Below are 19,783 nucleotides of genomic sequence, written 5' to 3'. Positions count from 1 at the left end.
CCATCCAGCACCCTGCTGATGTGCCCGGGAAAGCAGCGGAGACTGGCTTCAGCCCTTGGACTCCTGCACTCCACGCGGGGAACCCATAAGTAGCATCGGACTCCTGGCTTCACATGGCTCAGCTCCAGGTTGTGGCCATTTGGGGAGTGAACCAGAAGATGGATAATGTCTCTTAATAAAATATAATATATACATCTTTTTAAAAACATTCTTCTGAGTTTGGGATTAGAGGTGGGATGGGTGCCTCTTAGTTTGGATGCAAAGTGAAGATCACTGCTGGGAAGAGATGAGTGGGATGCCCTGGGAATTTGGGGATTCGTTTGGGTGGACCCTTTTTAGTTAGAAGAAAATAAGCTGGGTTTTCCATAGGTTCCTCTTAGCATCATGAAAAAGGTAGAGAGAGTCCCCTGCAGTTTGAGGAAAGGGTAGGCCTGGGTGCTCCCCACACTGCGAGATAAAGAACTGCATCCTCCTCTATCTATAAACTGGCGCATTCTGGGCTTGGAGTTTCTAGGGTCGGTGGGGGCAGTATCGTCCGTCACGCTTTCTGGGAGCGCTCAGTGCGCGTGCGCAGCTCGTGTAAGGGCGGGGGCCGGAGGGGGTCCCAGGCTGCTGAAGGCGGAGAGCCGGCGCGCACTGCCCCCCTGCCAAATACACCTGCCGGGCCGGGGCCTGAGGCGGCGGCCTCGGGACCTGGCTGCTGGCTGGCAAGAGCACCGGCCGGGAAGCCGCACCGTTCGCGCAGGGTCCCCACTTCCCAAGGACCCCGCCTCTCCCAAGGAGGGCGGTGGCTGCTCACCTCGGAGTCCATGAGGGTGGTGGTTTGGGGAAGGTTTTGGGGACGGACTTGAAAGAAGAGGTTTTGAGACTTAGGGGAGGGTTGTATTTGGGTATTTGGGGGGCGGGCACTGGTATAAAGGGGATGGAGGCTGGAGTGCCCACTGCAGGCGTCCGGGCAAGATTTTTGAGTCCAGACGTGGCTTGGGGGTAACGGAGCCGGGATTGGGGGGAGCGGACCCCACGTGCCTGTGACGCGGGGGCGCCCGCTAGGCGGCGGCGGCGACGCGGGCCGGCGGCCCTGCGGTGCGGGAGGGCGGCTGGGCAGGCTGCAGGGATGCTGCGCGGCGCGCTACCCCTGCTCGGGCTGCCCCTGGCGGGAGCGGAGACAACTGAAGAGCCCACCCGGGAGCCGGGGTCGCCTGGCGAGCCGCCCCCAGGCTTGGCGCTCTTCCGCTGGCAGTGGCACGAGGTAGAGGCGCCCTATCTGGTGGCTCTGTGGATCCTGGTGGCCAGTCTGGCCAAAATCGGTAAGTGCGTGTGTGCGTACACCACGCCCGCCCCCAAGCCCCGGCTCCCCAGATCTGGGCTGGTGTCTCCTACCGTGCCGGGACTTAGACTCTGGTTCCTCAAATCTAGACTCCCACGCAGGTACCACGCCGCCTCCCGTGGCTTTCTCTGCACTCCTTCCGGGAGCCGTGAGGTTCTGCCTTGCTGTGGGGTTGCCCCCGGGCTCTCCAGCTCCATCTTTAGGTGCCTTTGCCCTCTCGGTTTTCCCTTCCCTTGGCAGCACAGCTTCCCCTGTCTGGTTTCTCCGGCACCAACCCCCGGCTTCCCAGAAGCCTCTGTTAGCGGTGAGGACGCGGAGTCCATGGTAGTTCTCTAGTGAACCCTGGGCATCCTGGTCCCGAGGAGCCCATGTCCGCGTGTCCATTCCCCTGAGATACTATAGCCTTCTCTTCTTCCTCTAGGTTTCGTCTGCCCCTCATTTCAAGATCCCCTATTCGTGTACCTAGGGCGAAGGCCCTCAAATTCTCCCCATCTCAGAGTGTAACAAAGCTCCCACATATTGGGGCTTGCTTGGGGTTGCCTGCCCTAGGTCCCTTCACACATCCCACCTCTTCAGGACTCCCAAGATGGAAGGCTGTGTTCCAGGCTTTACCCCCACTCCTATCCCCCATAGGGCTGGTTTTCTTTGCCTTTGCCCCTTCCTCCTCATTTGTGAGCAGCCAGTGGTCCCTCCTCCCATCAGAGACCCTCCTCCTCCTCTCTGTGTGCAGCCTCTGCTGTGGGGGTGACTAATTATAGCTGAGTGCTGCTACTCACTCCCCTTCTATGCTGGCACAGCTTGTACTCCAGTCTCACCAATGCAGCCTTCACGCAGGAACTACACAGCCTAGAATTTACCACTGTCCTCCCTCCCCACCCCAGGGACCCAGCTGGGGGTACTGGGGAACTGGGCAGAAACAGAACTCACCATTCTGCAGTGGCAGCTGGAGAATGATATTGGGAAGTGGTACCCAGAATGCCTGCAGGGAGCCAGAGCACTGGCTTCTGTGATGGGTCCTGGAATGCAGGGCTGGGGCACCCTGAGGAGATTGGGTCCCTGAGGAGAAGAAAGGAGGAACAGGGGTAGGAATGAGTGTGTTTCCGTGTGTATGGGGAAGGTATACAAGAATGCCTGGGTTTACCAACTGGAGTTTCAGGCAAGGTGGGAGGAGCCTCCTATCCCGGGTCGGGAACTGGGTTTGCTGAGAAGCCTATGGGCGGCAGAGGAGTTTCTTACTGGAGGTTTTAGCAGCAAGTGTATGTCATGGTGCTTTTTCTAGTTTGGATGACGCCTCCAATGGATATGCGGGAGGAGAGCTTCCTCATCAGCCAGAAAAGAAAGGGTGGAATATTCTGGAACACTTTGCCACAGCTTCATTGCAAGGAGGTTTTTATAATCCCACCATTTCTCCCTTTAAAAGCAACAAATACTATTGTAGAGCCCGCGTGTGCCAGGTGCTGTCCTAAGTCCTTTGGGCACAGCTGTCAAAAAGAACTAATCCCAGGTAGACAACATGGCTGCCTCTCTACCAACACCCAGGGATTTTGTGGAGCAAGATACTGCAGGGCTGTAAGAGTTTGTTTTAGAGGACAGATGTAAGAGTGGCACCCATACTGGAAAATCCTTTTTTTTTTAGCACCCTTTTTTTCCTGGAGACAAAGCTGATATTTTCCCCTACAAATTAACATTTGCTGAAAAGCTGCCATGTGTCTGACAGCATTTTAGGCACATCCACACACTTTATATCAATTTATCCTCATCCACTGTGATGGGTGATTTTCTCATATTGTAGGAGGAGAAACTGAAAATCAGACAGATACTTTGCCTGAGAAAGCAATTAGGTCAAATGACCCAAAGATATGGCTAAGCCTAAAGCCCCCTCCATCCCCATTGGTTTTTGAAAGGCAGAGACACAGACAAGAGATCCCCCAGCCAGTATTTCAATTCCCAAATGTCCCAGACAAGCAAGTCTGGGTCAGACCAATGCCAGGAGCAGGGAACTCCATCTGAGTCTCCCATGTGGGTGGCAGGGACCTGCTGCCTCCCAGAGTGTACATTAGCAGGAAGCTGAGTTGGAAATGGAATAATTGGGATGGGAACCAGGCACTCAGATATGGAATGCCACCGTCTCCAGTAGTAACTTCAGTGCTACGTCAAATGCTTGACCCAGAAAGAAAACACTGAGTTGCAGGGAGGATTTGTAACCTTGGAGACCTGTGGTTCTAGAAGTGCTGCATTTCTGCTGTTCTCAAATCCTTACTTGGAACATCTAAAACTGAGAGGTTATGGGCCAGTGTATGTCTAGGTGGACATCCGTAAACTGGTATCTCCTGCCTTCTTCTTGCTTTGCAGTGTTCCATCTATCCCGGAAGGTCACATCACTGGTTCCTGAGAGCTGCCTGCTGATTCTGTTGGGCTTGGTGCTAGGGGGCATTGTCTTGGCTGTGGCCAAGAAAGCAGAGTACCAGCTGGAGCCCGGCACCTTCTTCCTCTTCTTGCTGCCCCCTATTGTGCTGGACTCAGGCTATTTCATGCCTAGCCGGCTGTTTTTTGACAACCTGGGTGCCATCCTCACCTATGCCGTCGTGGGCACACTTTGGAATGCCTTCACAACCGGCGCTGCCCTCTGGGGCTTGCAGCAGGCCGGACTTGTGGGTGAGTGATCCTAAGACCTGGGCAGAGGGAGGCTTTGCTGGATGCTAGCACCTTACTCTTATCTCCAGATTATCCAGGAAGCAAGCAAGAGCGGGGCCCTGCAAGCTTTGTTTTAGGTCCCTCCCACTCTAGGAGTGCAAGGCAAGGCTCCAGATGGAAGCAGCTCCCAGTTAAGTCTCCGCCAGTTGCCAGTGGTGTCTGTACTGCGGCGTGACAGCTGAGCAGGGGTCTGGTGCCCAGCTGTGTGTGGGCTGCTGAGTCTGGGGAGCCTGCGTCTGCACCCTCATGCCTCCTGCCCTCGGTTACCGCGCTGCCATTTGCCAGCTTCGCTCCCTTGAGGCACAGCTCACTATTCCTGTAAGAGCCCCCTTCTGCTCTGGGTCTGCCAGGTCATGCCGGGGTGGTTTCTTTTTTTCTTCAACAAGTGTATATTACAGATTCACAAAATGCCACTATACTAGGTCTCCTCTCCTTACTTATTCCACTGACTTTTCATATGAACTTAGTTCAGCTATAATTTGACTCACTTAATGGATGAGAAAATACAGTCCTTCGAGTTCATCTGCTATCAGGTCTGGGGTTAGCAAGAAGTCCATTTTACTGAGGTTCTTTGTCTTTAGCCCATCCTCTCCCACTACACCTGGCAACCCTGAATGTTGCTAATTCAGACTTTTTCCAGGGTACAAGGAGAAAGACTGGTATTGGAGTATAGCAATTAAGCTGCTGCTTGCAACACTGGCATCCCCTATTAGAGTGCAGGTTCAAGTTCTGCCTGCTCTGCTTCCTACCCAGCATCCTGCTGATGCTCTTATGAGGCCCTGAATGATGGTCCAAGACTTTGGATCCCTACCACCCTGTGGGAGACCCAGATGGAGTTTCAGGCTGCTGGCTTTGGCCTGGACCAACCCTGGCTGTTGTAGCCATTTGGGGAGTGAACCAGCAGGATGGAAGATTCTCTTCCTCTACTCTGTCACTCTGGTTTTCAAAAACAAAAAGGTACAGGGAGAGGTTTTCAGTTCCCACCAGGAACACCTGTCTGATTTCCATACTGAAATCATGAACTATGTTTGGGGTAGGAAGGGAAGAAAGGCTGATAGCCGATAATGACCATAGGAATCCTAAGGTTGGGTATCTGGGCGTACTTAGCTCGTATTAGGTACTGGCTAAATAAAAAACTCTCTGATGTGGGGAGCTATTCCCTGTTTATACCTGAGGAGACTGAGCTCACAGAAGCTAGAAGACATTTTCAAGTCCCAGGCAAGAGCCACAGACAGGTAGAGAAAGTGTCCTTTCAGGAAAATTATTTTTCTTTCTTTTTTTTTTTTTTCATGTGAAGGCACAGAAAGAGGAGAAACAGAGAAAGCTCTTCCATTTACTGGTTCACTTTCCAGATGCCTTTAACAACCAAGGCTGGGCCAAGCCCAAGCCAGGAACCTAAAACCCCATCCAGGTCTCCCATGTGGGTGATGGAGACTCAGTCACTTGAGCCATGATCTGCTGACTTCTAGGGTGCAATTTAGCAGGAGCTGGTCTAGAAGGGGAGGAGCCAGAACTCAACCCAGCACTCCAACAATAGTTAAAGGTGTCAAACAAAATAGCCCCAACAAAGTGCTTTTGTCATTCTCCCTGACAAAGCCAGTCATCAGCCAGTTCCAGCCTGCTGGTTGTCACCGTTACTGCTACTGCAGTTTTTATTGCCAGTGCCAGTTTAGCCTGTCAGATTACTTAGAGCTTTCAATCATCTCCTGTTTTTTTTTTTTTTTTAACTTTCTTAAATTGGAAAGTCAGATAAACAGAGAAGAGGAAAGACAGAGAGGAAGATCTTCTGTCTGTTGATTCACTCACCAAGTGGCCACAATGGCTGGAGCTGAGCCAATCCAAAGCCAGGAACCAGGAGCTTCTTCGAAGTCTCTCAAACAGGTGCAGGGTCCAAGGCCCTGGGCCATCCTCAACTGCTTTCCCAGGCCACAAGCAGCGAGCTGGGTGGGAAGCAAGGCTGCCAGGACACAAACCGGCACTCATATGGGATCCTGGCACATGCAAGGCAAGAACTTTAGCTGCTAGGCTATCACGCCAGGCCCCTGGTGTGATTTTTGGAGTAAATATTGTGAGGTAGCTAGATGATGAGATCAAGCTAAGAGAAGTCATGTAATGGTGACAAAACTACCAACACCACACAGCTGGTAAGAGGCTAAGCCAGGTCTGCATCAGAGATGTCTCAGCCCAAGTCTCCAGGCCTCCGCCAATGCTCTCCTAGGCTCCAAGGTTTCCTCTGGGCTGAGCCACGTGTCAGTGGGGGTGGCCTCAGGTGTGCACACACCCTCCACAGCCTCTGGGAGTGCTGCAGGAGACAGGCCAGCCTTCCTGTCTCTGGCTGCCTATCTCCCTCCACAGCTTCCCGCGTACGGGCTGGCCTGCTGGACTTCCTGCTGTTTGGCAGCCTCATCTCGGCGGTGGACCCCGTGGCCGTGCTGGCTGTTTTTGAGGAGGTGCATGTCAACGAGACACTCTTCATCATCGTCTTCGGGGAGTCCCTGCTCAATGATGCAGTCACTGTGGTGAGTGCTGGGTGGGTTGCCATCCCCAGGTCCCAGGCTGTGGTCCCTCCCTGCAGCCAGTGCCTTGCCGCCCTAGGTTGACTCTCTTCTCCTTGCTCAGGTGCTGTACAAGGTCTGCAACTCCTTTGTGGAGATGGGCTCTGCCAGAGTGCAGGCCACTGACTACCTGAAGGGTGTCGGTCAGTATCTGCCCCCTCCCTGCTGTCCTTGGACATCTGCCTCCCCTGAGGGCGGAGGCCTACCCACCTGACATCCGGACACAGGCAACTGTTCCAGTTGCCATTTGTGCCCCTCCTCTATGGAGAAATGGGGTCTGGGAGGGGCTTGTCCTGGGTTCCTAAACTTTGTTGGGGGTACAGCAGCCATCAGCCCCCACTCCCTGCCAGGCAGCAGTCTCATCAGCCCGGCTGGGGTCTGGGTCAGGGGTCATGCTGACCGCCCACTCCTCTCCCAGCCTCCCTGTTTGTGGTCAGTCTGGGCGGGGCAGCCGTGGGCTTAGTCTTTGCCTTCCTCCTGGCCCTGACCACACGTTTCACCAAGCGGGTCCGCATCATCGAGCCACTGCTGGTGTTCCTCCTCGCCTATGCAGCCTACCTCACTGCTGAAATGGCCTCGCTGTCTGCCATACTTGCGTGAGTCCCGGGGGCCTTGCATGCAGGCATGCAGCTGGGAGGGGACATGGGAGACAAATGGCTCTCATGAGGACTGAAGCAGGACCCTGAAGAATCTATAGGTTTCCCTGAACCCTTGTAATAGCAGGAGTCTGATCCTCCTAGGAAGCCAGTTAACCTCAGGTTATATTCTGGAAGCTTCCTCCAGAACTATCCTGGGCACCCCAAAACCCAGATTCTTTCTGCCTTGACTGCTCCCTGGGATGTGGAGCTGCAAGTGGATCTCCAACCCCAGGGTCATTGTCTCTGATGGCCACAGGCCTCAAAATTTGCCTCCAAGAGTCTGCAAGTCACACAGCCCATTTCCCCCAAGCCCTTCCTGTCTCTATCCAGGCTGCCCTAGGAGGAAGTTTGGAGATTTCGACTCCTCAGGAGCACTGGTAACTTGCAGGCTTCATGCCTTTCCCAGCATCTGACCCCGTGTCAGCAGCACCGACCCTATAGGATGCTGAAACTCCAGAGGCTGAGCCCTGCCTGGGCCACCTCCTCATTTGTCCTATTCGTGCCTTTCCCAGGGTGACCATGTGTGGCCTGGGTTGTAAGAAGTATGTGGAGGCCAACATTTCCCACAAATCCCGCACAACTGTCAAATACACAATGAAGACCCTAGCCAGCTGCGCCGAGACCGTCATCTTCATGCTGCTTGGCATCTCAGCCGTGGATTCCTCTAAGTGGGCCTGGGACTCTGGGCTGGTGCTGGGCACCCTCTTCTTCATCCTGTTCTTCCGAGCCCTCGGTATTGCTGGCACTTCCTGCCTTCCCATTCTCCTTCCTGTCCTCCCTCCCCCCCAACAACTCATTTCCCAATCTGAGCCCACATCCTTGTCACTTCCTAAGCCCCGCTTGATGCTCGCCTCTCCTAGCCCCTGTCAGTTCTTGGCCCAGATACTTGGTGCCATCCACTCCCAGTGTTGTCCACTCCCAACGCCTTGCTCCTGCTGGCCTCCCTCCTGCTGCAGGCGTGGTCCTGCAGACGTGGGTGCTCAATCAGTTCCGGCTGGTCCCTCTGGACAAGATTGACCAGGTGGTGATGTCCTATGGGGGTCTGCGGGGGGCTGTGGCCTTTGCTCTCGTCATCCTCCTGGACAGGAACAAGGTCCCTGCCAAAGACTACTTTGTGGCTACCACTATTGTGGTGGTCTTCTTCACAGTCATCGTGCAGGTGGGAGTGCCTGGGAGGCTAGGTGGGGAGGAAGGGCTGGCAGGTGCTGGGAGAATGTTGGAGCTTATGGGATAGTCTCCTCTTCCTTTTGGGGGATGGGGGGCCCTGGCTTCCCACACCTTGAGGGCACTGGGGTCGGGGTACAGAAGCTGAGACCTGGGGATGGGTCAAAAAGGCAGCAGGAATGGAAAAGGGTGGGGCTCACCTCCTACCTGTCCGTAGGGCTTGACCATCAAGCCACTAGTCAAGTGGCTGAAGGTGAAAAGGAGTGAGCATCACAAACCCACCCTGAACCAGGAGCTGCATGAGCACGTGGGTACCAGCACCCTAGCCCTTCACCCGCCCTTCTCTCCCTTCTTCTATTTCGGCCAGAGACCTGATCCAGTCCCCCTCCCCACCCCCTTCTAGACTTTTGACCACATTCTGGCTGCAGTGGAGGACGTTGTGGGGCACCATGGCTACCACTACTGGAGGGACAGGTGAGGGAGCTGCCCCAAGGCTCCTTCAGCAGCAGCAGCAGCCCTGCCAGCCGGGGCAGTATGGGGGAGAAGGGACATGGTCAAGTTCAGGCGGGGAGGCCTTTGCCAGGAGCTCTTCAGTGGCAGCCCAGGGTTCATAGAAGACAGGGCTCCCAGCGTGGCCTGCCAGGCCCCGTGTGGACTCAAGCCTCATTGATCTTGGCACTTTCTTTGACTGTCTGTCTGCTGTTTCAGAGCTTCAGGAACGACCATGTTCCCCCAGCCTGGCCACTGGAACCTTTGCATACATTGTTCTCTGCTAGGACACAGAACACTCCCTCTCGCCTCCCTCTCACTTTCTTTGGTTCACTCAGCCGATTTCAGCATCGGCACAAGCTCCTAGGGAGACCTCCTGACTAGCACAGAACCTCCTCATGCTCTGTAATTAGCCTTTGTAGTTGTCATGGTTGCTGTTCTACAGTTATTTGTAAAAATATCCCTTAATGCTAGGCTTTCCCCAGAGGGTAGGGACGAACCTAGAGATCCTTCCTGGCCAAGGCCCAAGCCACAAAGCCAGGTCAGTGCTGGCAGCATTCCTGCCCCGTCCGAGGAAGGACCTGCTGGCCAGGCCGTGGAGATGGTACTTAGGGCTGTCTCTGGCATCCTCTGTAGGTGGGAGCAATTTGACAAGAAGTACCTGAGTCAGCTGCTGATGCGGCGATCAGCCTACCGCATCCGGGACCAGATCTGGGATGTGTACTACAGACTCAACATCCGGGATGCCATCAGCTTTGTGGACCAGGTGGGCTTGTGGTAGCTGGGCAGTAGTACAGGACAGAGAGGGGTGACAGGCAGCCAGGCTTATTCACAAGTAGTTGGGAGTTCCCAGCTGGCTCCACTGTGCTGTAATGTGGCAGCTCCAGGAGATGGCTCGGCTTGTGGCTGACATTCAGAGTTGGGCAGGCAGCAGTGGAGCTGGGACCCAGGGAGAGTCACTTAGACTCGGAAAGCAGAAACAAGAATACCTATGCCTTAGGTTTTGTGAATTCCACATGCAAAATGCCATGCATAGCTCTTGGCACATCGAAAGAGCAAAATAAGTGCTAACTATTGTTGCCCTTGTCAGTGCCCTCTGACAGTCTGGGTCACCTTCTGTCTGACTGCCCTCTGACCTTGGTATTGCTTCCTGCAGGGAGGCCATGTCTTGTCTTCCACAGGCCTGTCTCTGCCCTCTATGCCTAGCCGCAATTCCGTGGCAGAGACCTCTGTCACCAACCTGCTGTGAGTCTGTGGGCTGTCTCCTCTTCCCCCGGATCCTCCTCTCCATTGCCCTATCCCCCATTCCTTCTTCTGTTAGTGCCTTTGCTTTCTCCTTTCCTGGGGCCTGTACCCCTTCCGCCCTCTCCAGTGCTGGTGTGCCCCGCTCCTGCAGGAGGGAGAGTGGCAGTGGAGCATGCCTGGATCTGCAGGTGATTGACACAGTGCGCAGTGGCCGTGACCGTGAGGATGCTGTGATGCATCACCTGCTGTGTGGAGGCCTGTACAAGCCACGGCGCAGGGTGAGAGCAGGCGGGCTGCAGGCAGCACACCAGGGCAGAGGTGGGAGCGGGGGGGGGGGATCTGGGGAGGCTGCGTTCAGAGGCCTGGGAGGCTGCAGGTGCCAGTCTGAGGAGAGCTGCAGATCTGCAGATGCCCAGCTAACGAGTGTGGGTTTCATTGTGTCAGCAATAAGAAACCTTGGCTTTTTTTTCCCTCTCTTTTTTTGAGAAAGGGCTGACCTGATAAAAGTATTTGAGGATGCCTTCCCTGGGAGCAGGAAGCAGATCATACTGGGGGCGGGTGAACGGAGAAGCTAGGAAAGGCGGCTGGGCAGCTGGTGTGGAACACTCCAGATTCGAACTGGGTCACAGTGAGGAGGGAGAAGGGTGGAGAGGACTTGAGGGTCACTGGGGGAATGACGGAGTCAGTGACAGAGGTGGGAATGGTGAGAAGCCTGCAGGGCCAGCTCAGCATGGGGAAGGCAGACGTCTAATTTAGGGAATGTGAATGAGTGCAATGCAGATCATGAAGCTCTGGGGCTGGAAAGGCCTGACCCACTGAAAGAGAGTCCCTCACAACCCACAAGGGGGCAGCAAGTCATTACCCTGAATCTCTGAACCGGGAAGCTAGCAGTCACCTGTCCTGACAGTTGAACAGTCCAGTCTCTTTTCACTACACAGACAGAGCCAGCTTCCTGTAACTTGGCCTCACTGAGCCTGTTCTGAGTCTAAATCTGCAGGACAAGTCTCAGAGGTTTTAAACTGGCTTCTTTCCACACCAGCCATATTTCTGGTCCCTGCTGTGTCTTCTTTGGCTGTAAGAAATGGGGAAGACAATGCAAAGGGCTAGGCTGGCCAGGGGGAGCAGAGGGCTGTGCTCACTTTTTGAAATCTGGGTTTGCACTCTCTTCCTGCAGCGCAAGGTCCCTCCAGCTCATCAGGGACTCTGTGCTGACATTACAATCTGCTGCATAGACCCCTGTGTCTTTCTTAGGTGACAGCTGTCAAACCCTATTTATCCAACTCTGGGAATTCTAAAACTTTTTTTCTTATTCAAAATTTCAGTAGATAATGAAATAACCCATTTGTCCCAGTAATTACAAATATTTAATTTTGTATATTCTCTAGCTACATCATGTCCCACCCATTCTATCTTAGAGCAAACTCCAGACATCATATCACAGTATCTCTAAATATTTCAGTCTGTGTCTCTTGATGTGTCAGGAACTCAAAACTAAAACCCTCATTTCATTATCCTCAAAATAACAATAAACATGCACACATTATTCAAGAAGTATGTTTTTCTAGCTGGTTTGTCCAAATCAGGATACAAATAAAGTCCAAATTTTGTATTTGAGAAATATGTCTCTTCATTAAAAAAAAAAATCATTCCTTTCCCTCCCCTTACCCCTTTTGATATTTATATCTTTGCTGACTATATTCCAGTGGTGTTTAATATATTCCTTCATCTCTGTGTGAATACTTGCTGGTAACTAAATCTAGTGGCCCAAATCAATGGGAATTCAATAGTTATACTTTCTATTTCTTATTGTGTCCCAGGAAAAAGTATGTGTGTGTACTCGTGTGTGTGTGTACACCCATGTGTGTGTGCATATATGTAAGATTGGTTAGTGGGTTCACTCCCATCAGTTCCTGTGCAGTTACAAAAAAACAAAACAAAACCTCCATGGAGTGAGCTTGTGCTTATCCTGTGAAATATCATCTCATTTGATTCAGCCCATCATTCCATCGCCTGTGGATCCCATGTCTGCCACCAACTGTCTCCTTTTCAGAGTCATACCATCTGCTAAGCCTGTTAAGTTTGTACTCATCCAAATCAACATAAACATGTTGAACAGGACAGAGCTGAGGACACAGCCCTGTGGCCTGCCACTAAGAATTTCTTCCAGGCTGACATGGACCAAGCATTTTTGGGGTATGGTTACTCAATCAGTTCTGAATCTACTTAGTTATAACAAATCACAACCCATTCTTTCTCATATGCACTGTAGAAACACCATCACAGAGAGAGAGAGAGAGTGCTTAGTGTGCAGCTGAAAAGGTAAGATTCAATGATCTGGAAAGAAACATAGGCCTGGAAATCAAGGATTTGGAAGTAACTGACAGCAGGGGTCTCCTTAGCAGGGTCCACTAGCATTCTAGACTACACATTCCTGTTTTTACCTCCTGGAGCTTCTCTAGTACAGGGCTGGACCAGGCTCCAGGTGATTCAAATTCAGCTGGTCTTATGGCTGGTGTTGTGGTCCCAGAGCAATATTGCCGGGCCAGCTAGAGCCAAGAGGGAGAAAAAGTTCTCTCCCAGGAGCTTGTAGAGGCAAGGGCAAGTAAAGGAGGGCCAAGGAGAACGTTGTGGAGTGTGGAAGGGAAAGGTGATGAGGCAGAAGAGAAGAGACACAATTCCTGGAGAAGCAGTAGTGGATGGTCCCAGGCCTGGGGCAGGTGGCTGGATGCCATGCCAATGCCAGAGCACTGGTAGCCAAGGAAAAGGCAGAGCCATGCAGGTGTGGACCCTGGAACTGCACTGCTGGTGCTGTACAAAGAACTTGGACTAGGAATAGTGTCAGAGTCCACAGCTGGAAGTGCGGCATCTACAGGACTCACAGCGTCTGAAGAAAGGCTTCCCTCAAGATCAGGGCAGGAGAGGAGGGGCAGTGGTGAGGGAAGGGGGAAGAGCCAGAGCAAGGATAAACAGGGAGCATGGAGCTGAGCAAAGCAGAGGCAGCGAGGACCCTCTTATCCCCAGAGACAGGTGGAGCTCTTGGAGCAGCAGAAATCATGAGTTAGGGGACAGGGACCATGCTGGGGATCTGGAACTCTGGGCAGTACTTTAGGGATTAGCTAACACCAGATAATGGAAAGGTTGCTATGCAGACAAAGGCAGAATTGGAGGCAATCCAGGTGAATGTGTAGATGGTGCAGTTTGGGGAAAAAGTTAAAAAGAGTGGATGGGGGTGGTTCTGAGTTGGGCACAAGCAGCTGGGACTGAAAGGTTCCAGGTGTCAGAGGTTGTGATCCTGGGTGTCGTGATGATTGTAGAAATGGAAGTAGAAAGAAGGAAATGTTCCACTTGGACTTGTTGACAGCCCCAGGGTACAAGACATAGGACCTCCCATCTCCTATCTACTTCAAATTAGAGAACCGGGGAATGGGCACCAGGGACAGGGAAGGCCAGGTGCAGGGGATAAGCTCTTAGATGAAGGGAAGGTTTCCTGCAATGAACTGAGAATACAGAGCCCTTGGCTGAGTTCTTACTGGATTGTTTTGTTTCTCAATGCATAGCTAGTGATGGAAAAGCTGGGCTGGCAGGATTTGTGAACATGTTGGGCTATAGCCTGGGGTTCCTGCGACAGGCCAAGGCACCCGACCTCACAGCAGGGTGGGGCTGTCATTGCCAGTACAAAGCCAGCTGCAGCCGCCACTTCATCTCCGAGGATGCACAGGAGCGGCAGGACAAGGAAGTCTTCCAGCAGAACATGAAGCGGCGGCTGGAGTCCTTTAAGTCCACCAAGCACAACATCTGCCTCACCAAGAGCAAGCCCCGACCACGCAAGGCTGGCCGCAAGAAGGCACGTCCTTCCCCTGGGACTCCTCTGTGGGGCTGGAGGCTGACAGCTCCCGGCTTGGAACCCTCAAGTGTTAGACTTCAGCCACAGGGTTTCTTAGAGGTCTCAGGACCGTAGCAGTTGGGGTTTCCTATTAGATTTCCCTGTGGCTCCTCAACAGTAGAGTGTCACTCAGAGGGCAGGCAGGCCTCCTGGCTATGTGGTTACCTGCTGGGAGACATCGGGACCTCTTACCAGGTAGGAGAAGGTGGATTTCTCAGAGGGACAATGCCATGAGGCCTTCAGTCAGCCCAGCCTAATGGGCTTGTGGGGTGGGTTTCTCAGACTCCACAGTTACTGCCTGCTTGGCCAAGGGATGGTAGGACCACTAGGACTGACACAGATCCCTTCTGCTGAGTTAGGAAGACCTGTCCTCCCACCGACCCTACCAGATGACAGGGCGGTGGTGGGGGGCATGGAGCCGGGGCCAGAGGCTCAGATTTTTTTTCTTGCTTCTCAGAAGGATGGTGTGGCTAGTGCTGAAGCTACAAATGGGAAACCGCCTCGAGACCTGAGCTTTCAGGACACAGGCAAGGGGAACACAGGGAAGGAACTCGGGGAGGGGGATGGGGAGTTGGAGGGAGAAGGGCAGAGGCGGACCCCAGCCACCAGAATCCTGGAAGGTCTCCTCTAGGGTGTATGCAGCACCAGGAGTTGGTGCTTTCTCCTCGGGGACTAGATGAGCACCCTGCACTTCAAGGCTGAGATTCTCAAAACAGTTCTCAGCATGTGTGGTGGGATGAGTCTGTTTGCCAACTATGGGGTTACAGGCCCTGAGGACTTGGAAAAGGGGTCACAGCAAAAGGACAACTTGGAACAGCCTTGAAGCATGGTGGCCCTGGGCCAAGGGTCCTGTCTGCAAAGCCAGTTCTGGATGAACTATCTGCCAATGGGATGCTGTGCCCAGCACTGCTTCCTCTGCTTGCCTGCCTGGCTTCTGTAGGCTTCTCTTCCTCTCAAACCTCTTGTCCCCCAGGCAATGTCTCAGGGGCCAGAAGGGAAGGCAGGTGCTCCTGTTAGTGTGGGCTCTGCTGCAGATGACAGAGGCTTGGGGTATGTGTGACCTTGAGACAGCCACCATGCTAGCCATCCTGACTTGCTCTTGTCCCTGTTCAGCTGCTGTGATACTAACTGTGGAGTCGGAGGAGGAGGAGGAAAGCGACAGTTCAGAGACAGAGAAGGAAGACGATGAGGGGATCATCTTTGTGGCCCGGGCCACCAGTGAAGTTCTCCAAGAGGGCAAGGTCTCAGGTAACGGCCTCCTCCCCACTGGAGCTGGCAGCTTCCTGCCCTCCTCCCTCATGGTCTCTGCTCCAGAAAGCTCCCTTCTCCTGCTGACCAGTGTACTCAGCACCCAGCATTTATCAAGTATCTCTTTTATGGGAGGAAGCTGACACAAAAGGGGCTGATTCAATCCTCACAAGAGCCAAGGTGTGTGACTTGCTCAGCGTCACAGAGCCCAACCAGGACTTGTAACTGAGCGGGCCAACACCAAAGCTCACAGTGGGGCACTGCCTCTCCCACCAATGCTGGTGAGCAGACCTGACAGCAGGCTCAGCTACGACCATGCTCGGGGCACCTGTCCCCTGATACATTCCTGGCCGAGTTGGGGCAGCTGGACTTGGGGGTGGAGCCTGAACCAATCAAGATGGAATTATTGCAGATTTAAGCAGTAATAGGCCTGTATGCATGTGGTGAAGCCATAATCCATTTATAATGCTAGACTTCATTGGTTGTGAGCTCAAGCAACTCAGATGTCTTTTTTTTTTTCTTTTTTTTTTTCAGATGTCTTTTTAAAAAACTTTTATTTCAGGAAACTTAAAAATATATGCTCATGAATCTCCTTCATTAATTACCTTCTCACAGCCAGTTTTATTTCATCTATAACCTCACCAAGGTGCCTCATTCTACTAGATGCTTTTGAAGCAAAACATTTCAAACATCTTGGTACTTCATCAATAAATGCTTCAGCACATATCCAAAGGATTTTTATTTACATGATTTGGGAATCACAGGGACAGCTGAACACAAAATAACTCCCATTGGTTGGTTTGTACCCCCAAATGCCCAAAATGGGCAGGACTGGAGCAGGCTGAAGCTGGGAGCTAGAGACTCAATCCAGATCGCCCATGGAGGGACAGGAACCCAATGACTTGAGCTATCACTACTGCCTCCCAGGGTCTACAGTAGCTGCAAGTTGGAATGAGGAGAGGAAAATTTTGGACCCAGTTTTAGTAGGACTGTCCAAATGACAATCTAGATAAAATTCATACACTGTGGCACAGCAAGTTAAGCCACTGCTTGCAATACCACTGGCATACCCTGCTAGGCCAGCTCCTCTGCTTCTGACCCAGCTTCCTGATCAAGGGCCTGGAGAGTCAGCAGCAGACGGTCCAAGTACTTGGGATGATACCCCCAGGTGGAAGACAAGGATGGAGCTCCTGGCACTTGCATGGAGTAAATTTCTAGGTCTTTAAAATAAGTGCCATGGCATAGTAGGCTAAGTGTCTGCCTGTGGTGCTGGTACCCATGTAGGCATCAGTTCAGGTCCTGACTATTGCACTTCTGGTCCAGCTCCCTGCTGATGACTTGGGAAGGCAGTAGAGGATGGCTCAAGTCCTTGGGTCCCTGCACCCATATGGGAGACCCACAAGTTTCAGGTTCCTGGCTTGGGACTGACTCAAGTCTAGTCATTGCAGCCATTTGGGAAATGAAGTAGTAGATGGCAGATTGTGTCTCTCATTTTCGTAACTCTTTCAAATAATAAATCCTTTTAAAAATATTTTATTGGAAAGGCAGATTTACAGAGAGAGAGAGAAGAGGGACAGAGAAAAAGATCTTCCTTCTAATGGTTCACTCTGCAGATGGCCACAATGGCTGAAACTGGCCCGATCCAAAGCCAGGAGCTTCTTCCAGGTCTCCCACGCTGGTTTAGGGTTTTAAGGCTTTGGGCCACCCTCTACTGCTTTCCCAGGCCACAAGCAGGGAGCTGAATGGGAAGTGGGGCAGCCGAGATACAAACCAGAGCCCACATGCAATGTGAAGATTTAGGCACTAGGCTGCCACACTGGGCCCAATAAATCCTTCTTTTGTTAAAAAACAAAAAAAGAAAAAAAAGATTTATGTATTATCTTTTTTTAAAGATTTATTTAATTTTTTTTTAATTGTAAAGTCAGATATACTGAGAGGAGGAGAGACAGAAAGATCTTCATCTGATGATTCACTCCCCAAGTGACCACAATGGCTGGTGCTGTGCCGATCTGAAGCCAAAAGTCAGGAACTTCGTCCAGGTCTCCCACGTGGGTGCAGGGTCCCAAAGCTTTGAGTCATCCTCGATTGCTTTCCCAGGCCACAAGCAGGGAGCTGGATGGGAAGTGGAGCTACCAGGATTAGGACCAGTGCCCATATGGGATCCTGGAGGACTTTAGGCGCTATGCTATCACACTGGGCCCATATTTATTCATTTGTATCTTAACGACAGTTACAAAGAGAGAAAGAGAGACTGAGACAGAGAGAGAAAGAAAAGATCTTTCAGGCCTGGCGCAGTGGCGCAGTGGTTAAGGTCCTCGCCTTGCACACCCGGGATCCCATATGGGCGCTGGTTCTAATACTGGCAGCCCTGTTTCCCATCCAGCTCCCTGCCTGTTGCCCAGGAGAGCAGTCGAGGACGGCCCAAAGCCTTGGGACCCTGCACCCGCGTGGGAAACCCGGAAGAGGCTCCTGGCTTCGGATTGGCATAGCATCGGCCCTTGTGTTCACTTGGGGAGTGAATCATTAGACGGAAGATCTTCCTCTCTTCCTCTCCTCTCTGTACATCTGCCTTTCCAATAAATATAAAATAAATCTTAAAAAAAAAGAAAAGAAAAGATCTTCCATTTGCTGTTTCACTTCCCAATGGCAGCAATGGCCAAAGCTGCACTAAGCTGAAACCAGGAGCCTTCTCTGAGTCTTACATATTGGTACAGGAGCCAAGGACTAAAGCTATCCACCACTGCTTTCCCAGGGAGCTGAACAGGAAGTGGAAGAGCTGGGATTTGAACTAGCATCCATATGGGATGCCAGCACTGCAGTTAGAAGGTTAGCCTGCTTAGTCACCATGCCAACCCCAATACATTTTTTTTTTTAATTTAAAGAATAATCTATTTTTATTGGAAAGGCAGAGTTATGGAGACAAAAAGGGAGAGAGAAATCTTCCATCAGTTGGTTCATTTTCCAAATGCCTGCAATGGCCAGGGCTGGGCCAGTCCTGAGAAGTCAGGAGCTTTATCTGGGTTTTCCCCATGGGTACAAGGACCCAAGTATTTGGGTCTGTTCCACCACTATCTTAGGTGCATTAGCAGGGAGCTGGATCAGAAGCAGAGCAGCCAGGGATGCCTGCGCACATATGGGATGCTGGTATTGTAGGTGGTAGCTTAACCTGCTGGGCCATGATGCTGGTCTCTCTGGTTTCATGCTTAACCATGGCTCAGTCAGGAAGTTAACTGGACTGCTTGGGAACTTAGCCATGCTAAACACATGTGCAAGGCCCCGTGCTTCATACTGGCCAGCTGGGGGTGGCAGGTGACAAAGCAGTTCCTCAAGGTTCCTCTCTGAGAACTTGACTTTCATAGTTGAGTGGCCTGTGGCTGTGGGAGTCTCCTGTTAGGGCCTGCCTACACCATGTCAACCCCTATGTGGCACTCACTTATGCTCTGTCTCCACAAGAGGGCTGTTTGAGAGTGGGGCTCAGGCAGTCACACAGCAAAGCCTCCAGCCTATAGCCTTGTTCTCCTGTCCCTCTCCCTGACTGACTGGCTGGCTAGCCTGGTTGGGCTTGGCAGGATGCAGCACACTGGGTGCAGGTGACTGAAGTTGGGGCTGCTTTCCTGGCTGGCTCCTGTTTCTGCCTGCTGTGGTTACTTTCCCTTGTTTGGTAGGTAGTTCTTGAGCTGCTGCTTTGTGTCCTGCCTGGTGCGAGGTGCTGAGGATGACAACACAGGGCAAAGCCAGTCATGGTGCCTCCCCTAGCCAGGCACTCATCAAACACTTAGGGGAATGTCACATGGGGACCACAGGGCTAATCTGCTTACAATAGAGAGAGAATATGCCTCACCTAGAAGAAATACTGCTGTGTTGCTAATGAGCTCCTGTGTGTTCTCTGTCCCCAGGAAGCCTTGAGGTGTGTCCCAGCCCACGCATCATCCCCCCATCTCCAACCTGTGCAGAGAAGGAGCTGCCCTGGAAGAGCGGGCAGGGGGACCAGGCAGTCTATGTGTCCTCAGAAACCACCAAGATCGTGCCCGTGGACATGCAGATGGGCTGGGACCAGAGCCTTTCTTCCCTGGAGAGCCTGGCATCCCCGCCCTGCACCCAGGCCCCACCTCTGCCTCGCCTGCCTGTTTGGCCCCTGGCTGCTGCTGCTGCCGCTGCCGAGGAGCCCACACTGGACCTGCTTTCTGATCCTCGCCCCAGCTTCGCCTTCCCCCCAAGCCTGGCCAAAGCTGGCCGCTCCCGCAGTGAGAGCAGCGCTGACATCCCCCAGCAGCAGGAGTTGCAGCCCCTCATGGGCCCCAAGGATCCCACTCGGCTCAGCCCAGGCACTGCGAACTCCCACTGGTGCATCCAGCTGAGCAGAGGTGGCCTGCTGTAGCCCAGGGCCCCGGGGAGGGATGAATGGTGAGTTCCCAAGGGAGCCCCTCAGCCTGATGTGGGGCCTCTCTGGGGCTGGTCCTCATGGGGACCCTCCTCATCAACCCTCCCTGATCCTAACCCCTGCCACCTTTCATTTTAGAAACGCACCCACCTTCCTCGC

General features: G+C 52.8%; 1 protein-coding gene across 3 annotated transcripts; it reads left to right on the top strand.

Annotated features, from left to right (window-relative positions):
* Positions 1-1,055: 1,055 nt before the first annotated feature.
* LOC121157720 (sodium/hydrogen exchanger 5) lies at positions 1,056-19,639 on the top strand. Of its 3 annotated transcripts, none has more exons than XM_040982064.1 (16): positions 1,056-1,307; positions 3,680-3,982; positions 6,377-6,540; positions 6,641-6,719; positions 6,995-7,172; positions 7,727-7,947; positions 8,171-8,373; positions 8,596-8,685; positions 8,782-8,852; positions 9,504-9,633; positions 10,024-10,112; positions 10,264-10,390; positions 13,786-13,956; positions 14,453-14,522; positions 15,109-15,243; positions 19,140-19,639. In XM_040982064.1, exons 1-16 carry the CDS (start codon positions 1,115-1,117, stop codon positions 19,619-19,621), a joined length of 2,706 nt encoding a protein of 901 aa, XP_040837998.1. In that variant the 5' UTR covers positions 1,056-1,114; the 3' UTR covers positions 19,622-19,639. The 3 variants fall into 3 exon arrangements, with proteins under 3 accessions (XP_040837998.1, XP_040837999.1, XP_040838000.1); XM_040982065.1 differs by having other exon boundaries at positions 1,080-1,307; positions 14,456-14,522; XM_040982066.1 differs by lacking the exon at positions 3,680-3,982 and having other exon boundaries at positions 1,080-1,307.
* The last annotated feature ends 144 nt before the right edge of the window (positions 19,640-19,783 follow it).

Source organism: Ochotona curzoniae, unplaced genomic scaffold (assembly GCF_017591425.1).
Source record: "Ochotona curzoniae isolate NIBS_2020 unplaced genomic scaffold, NIBS_Ocur_1.0 contig_3622, whole genome shotgun sequence".
NCBI classification, from domain to species: domain Eukaryota; kingdom Metazoa; phylum Chordata; class Mammalia; order Lagomorpha; family Ochotonidae; genus Ochotona; species Ochotona curzoniae.
This window is presented reverse-complemented; position numbering and strand designations above follow the sequence as displayed.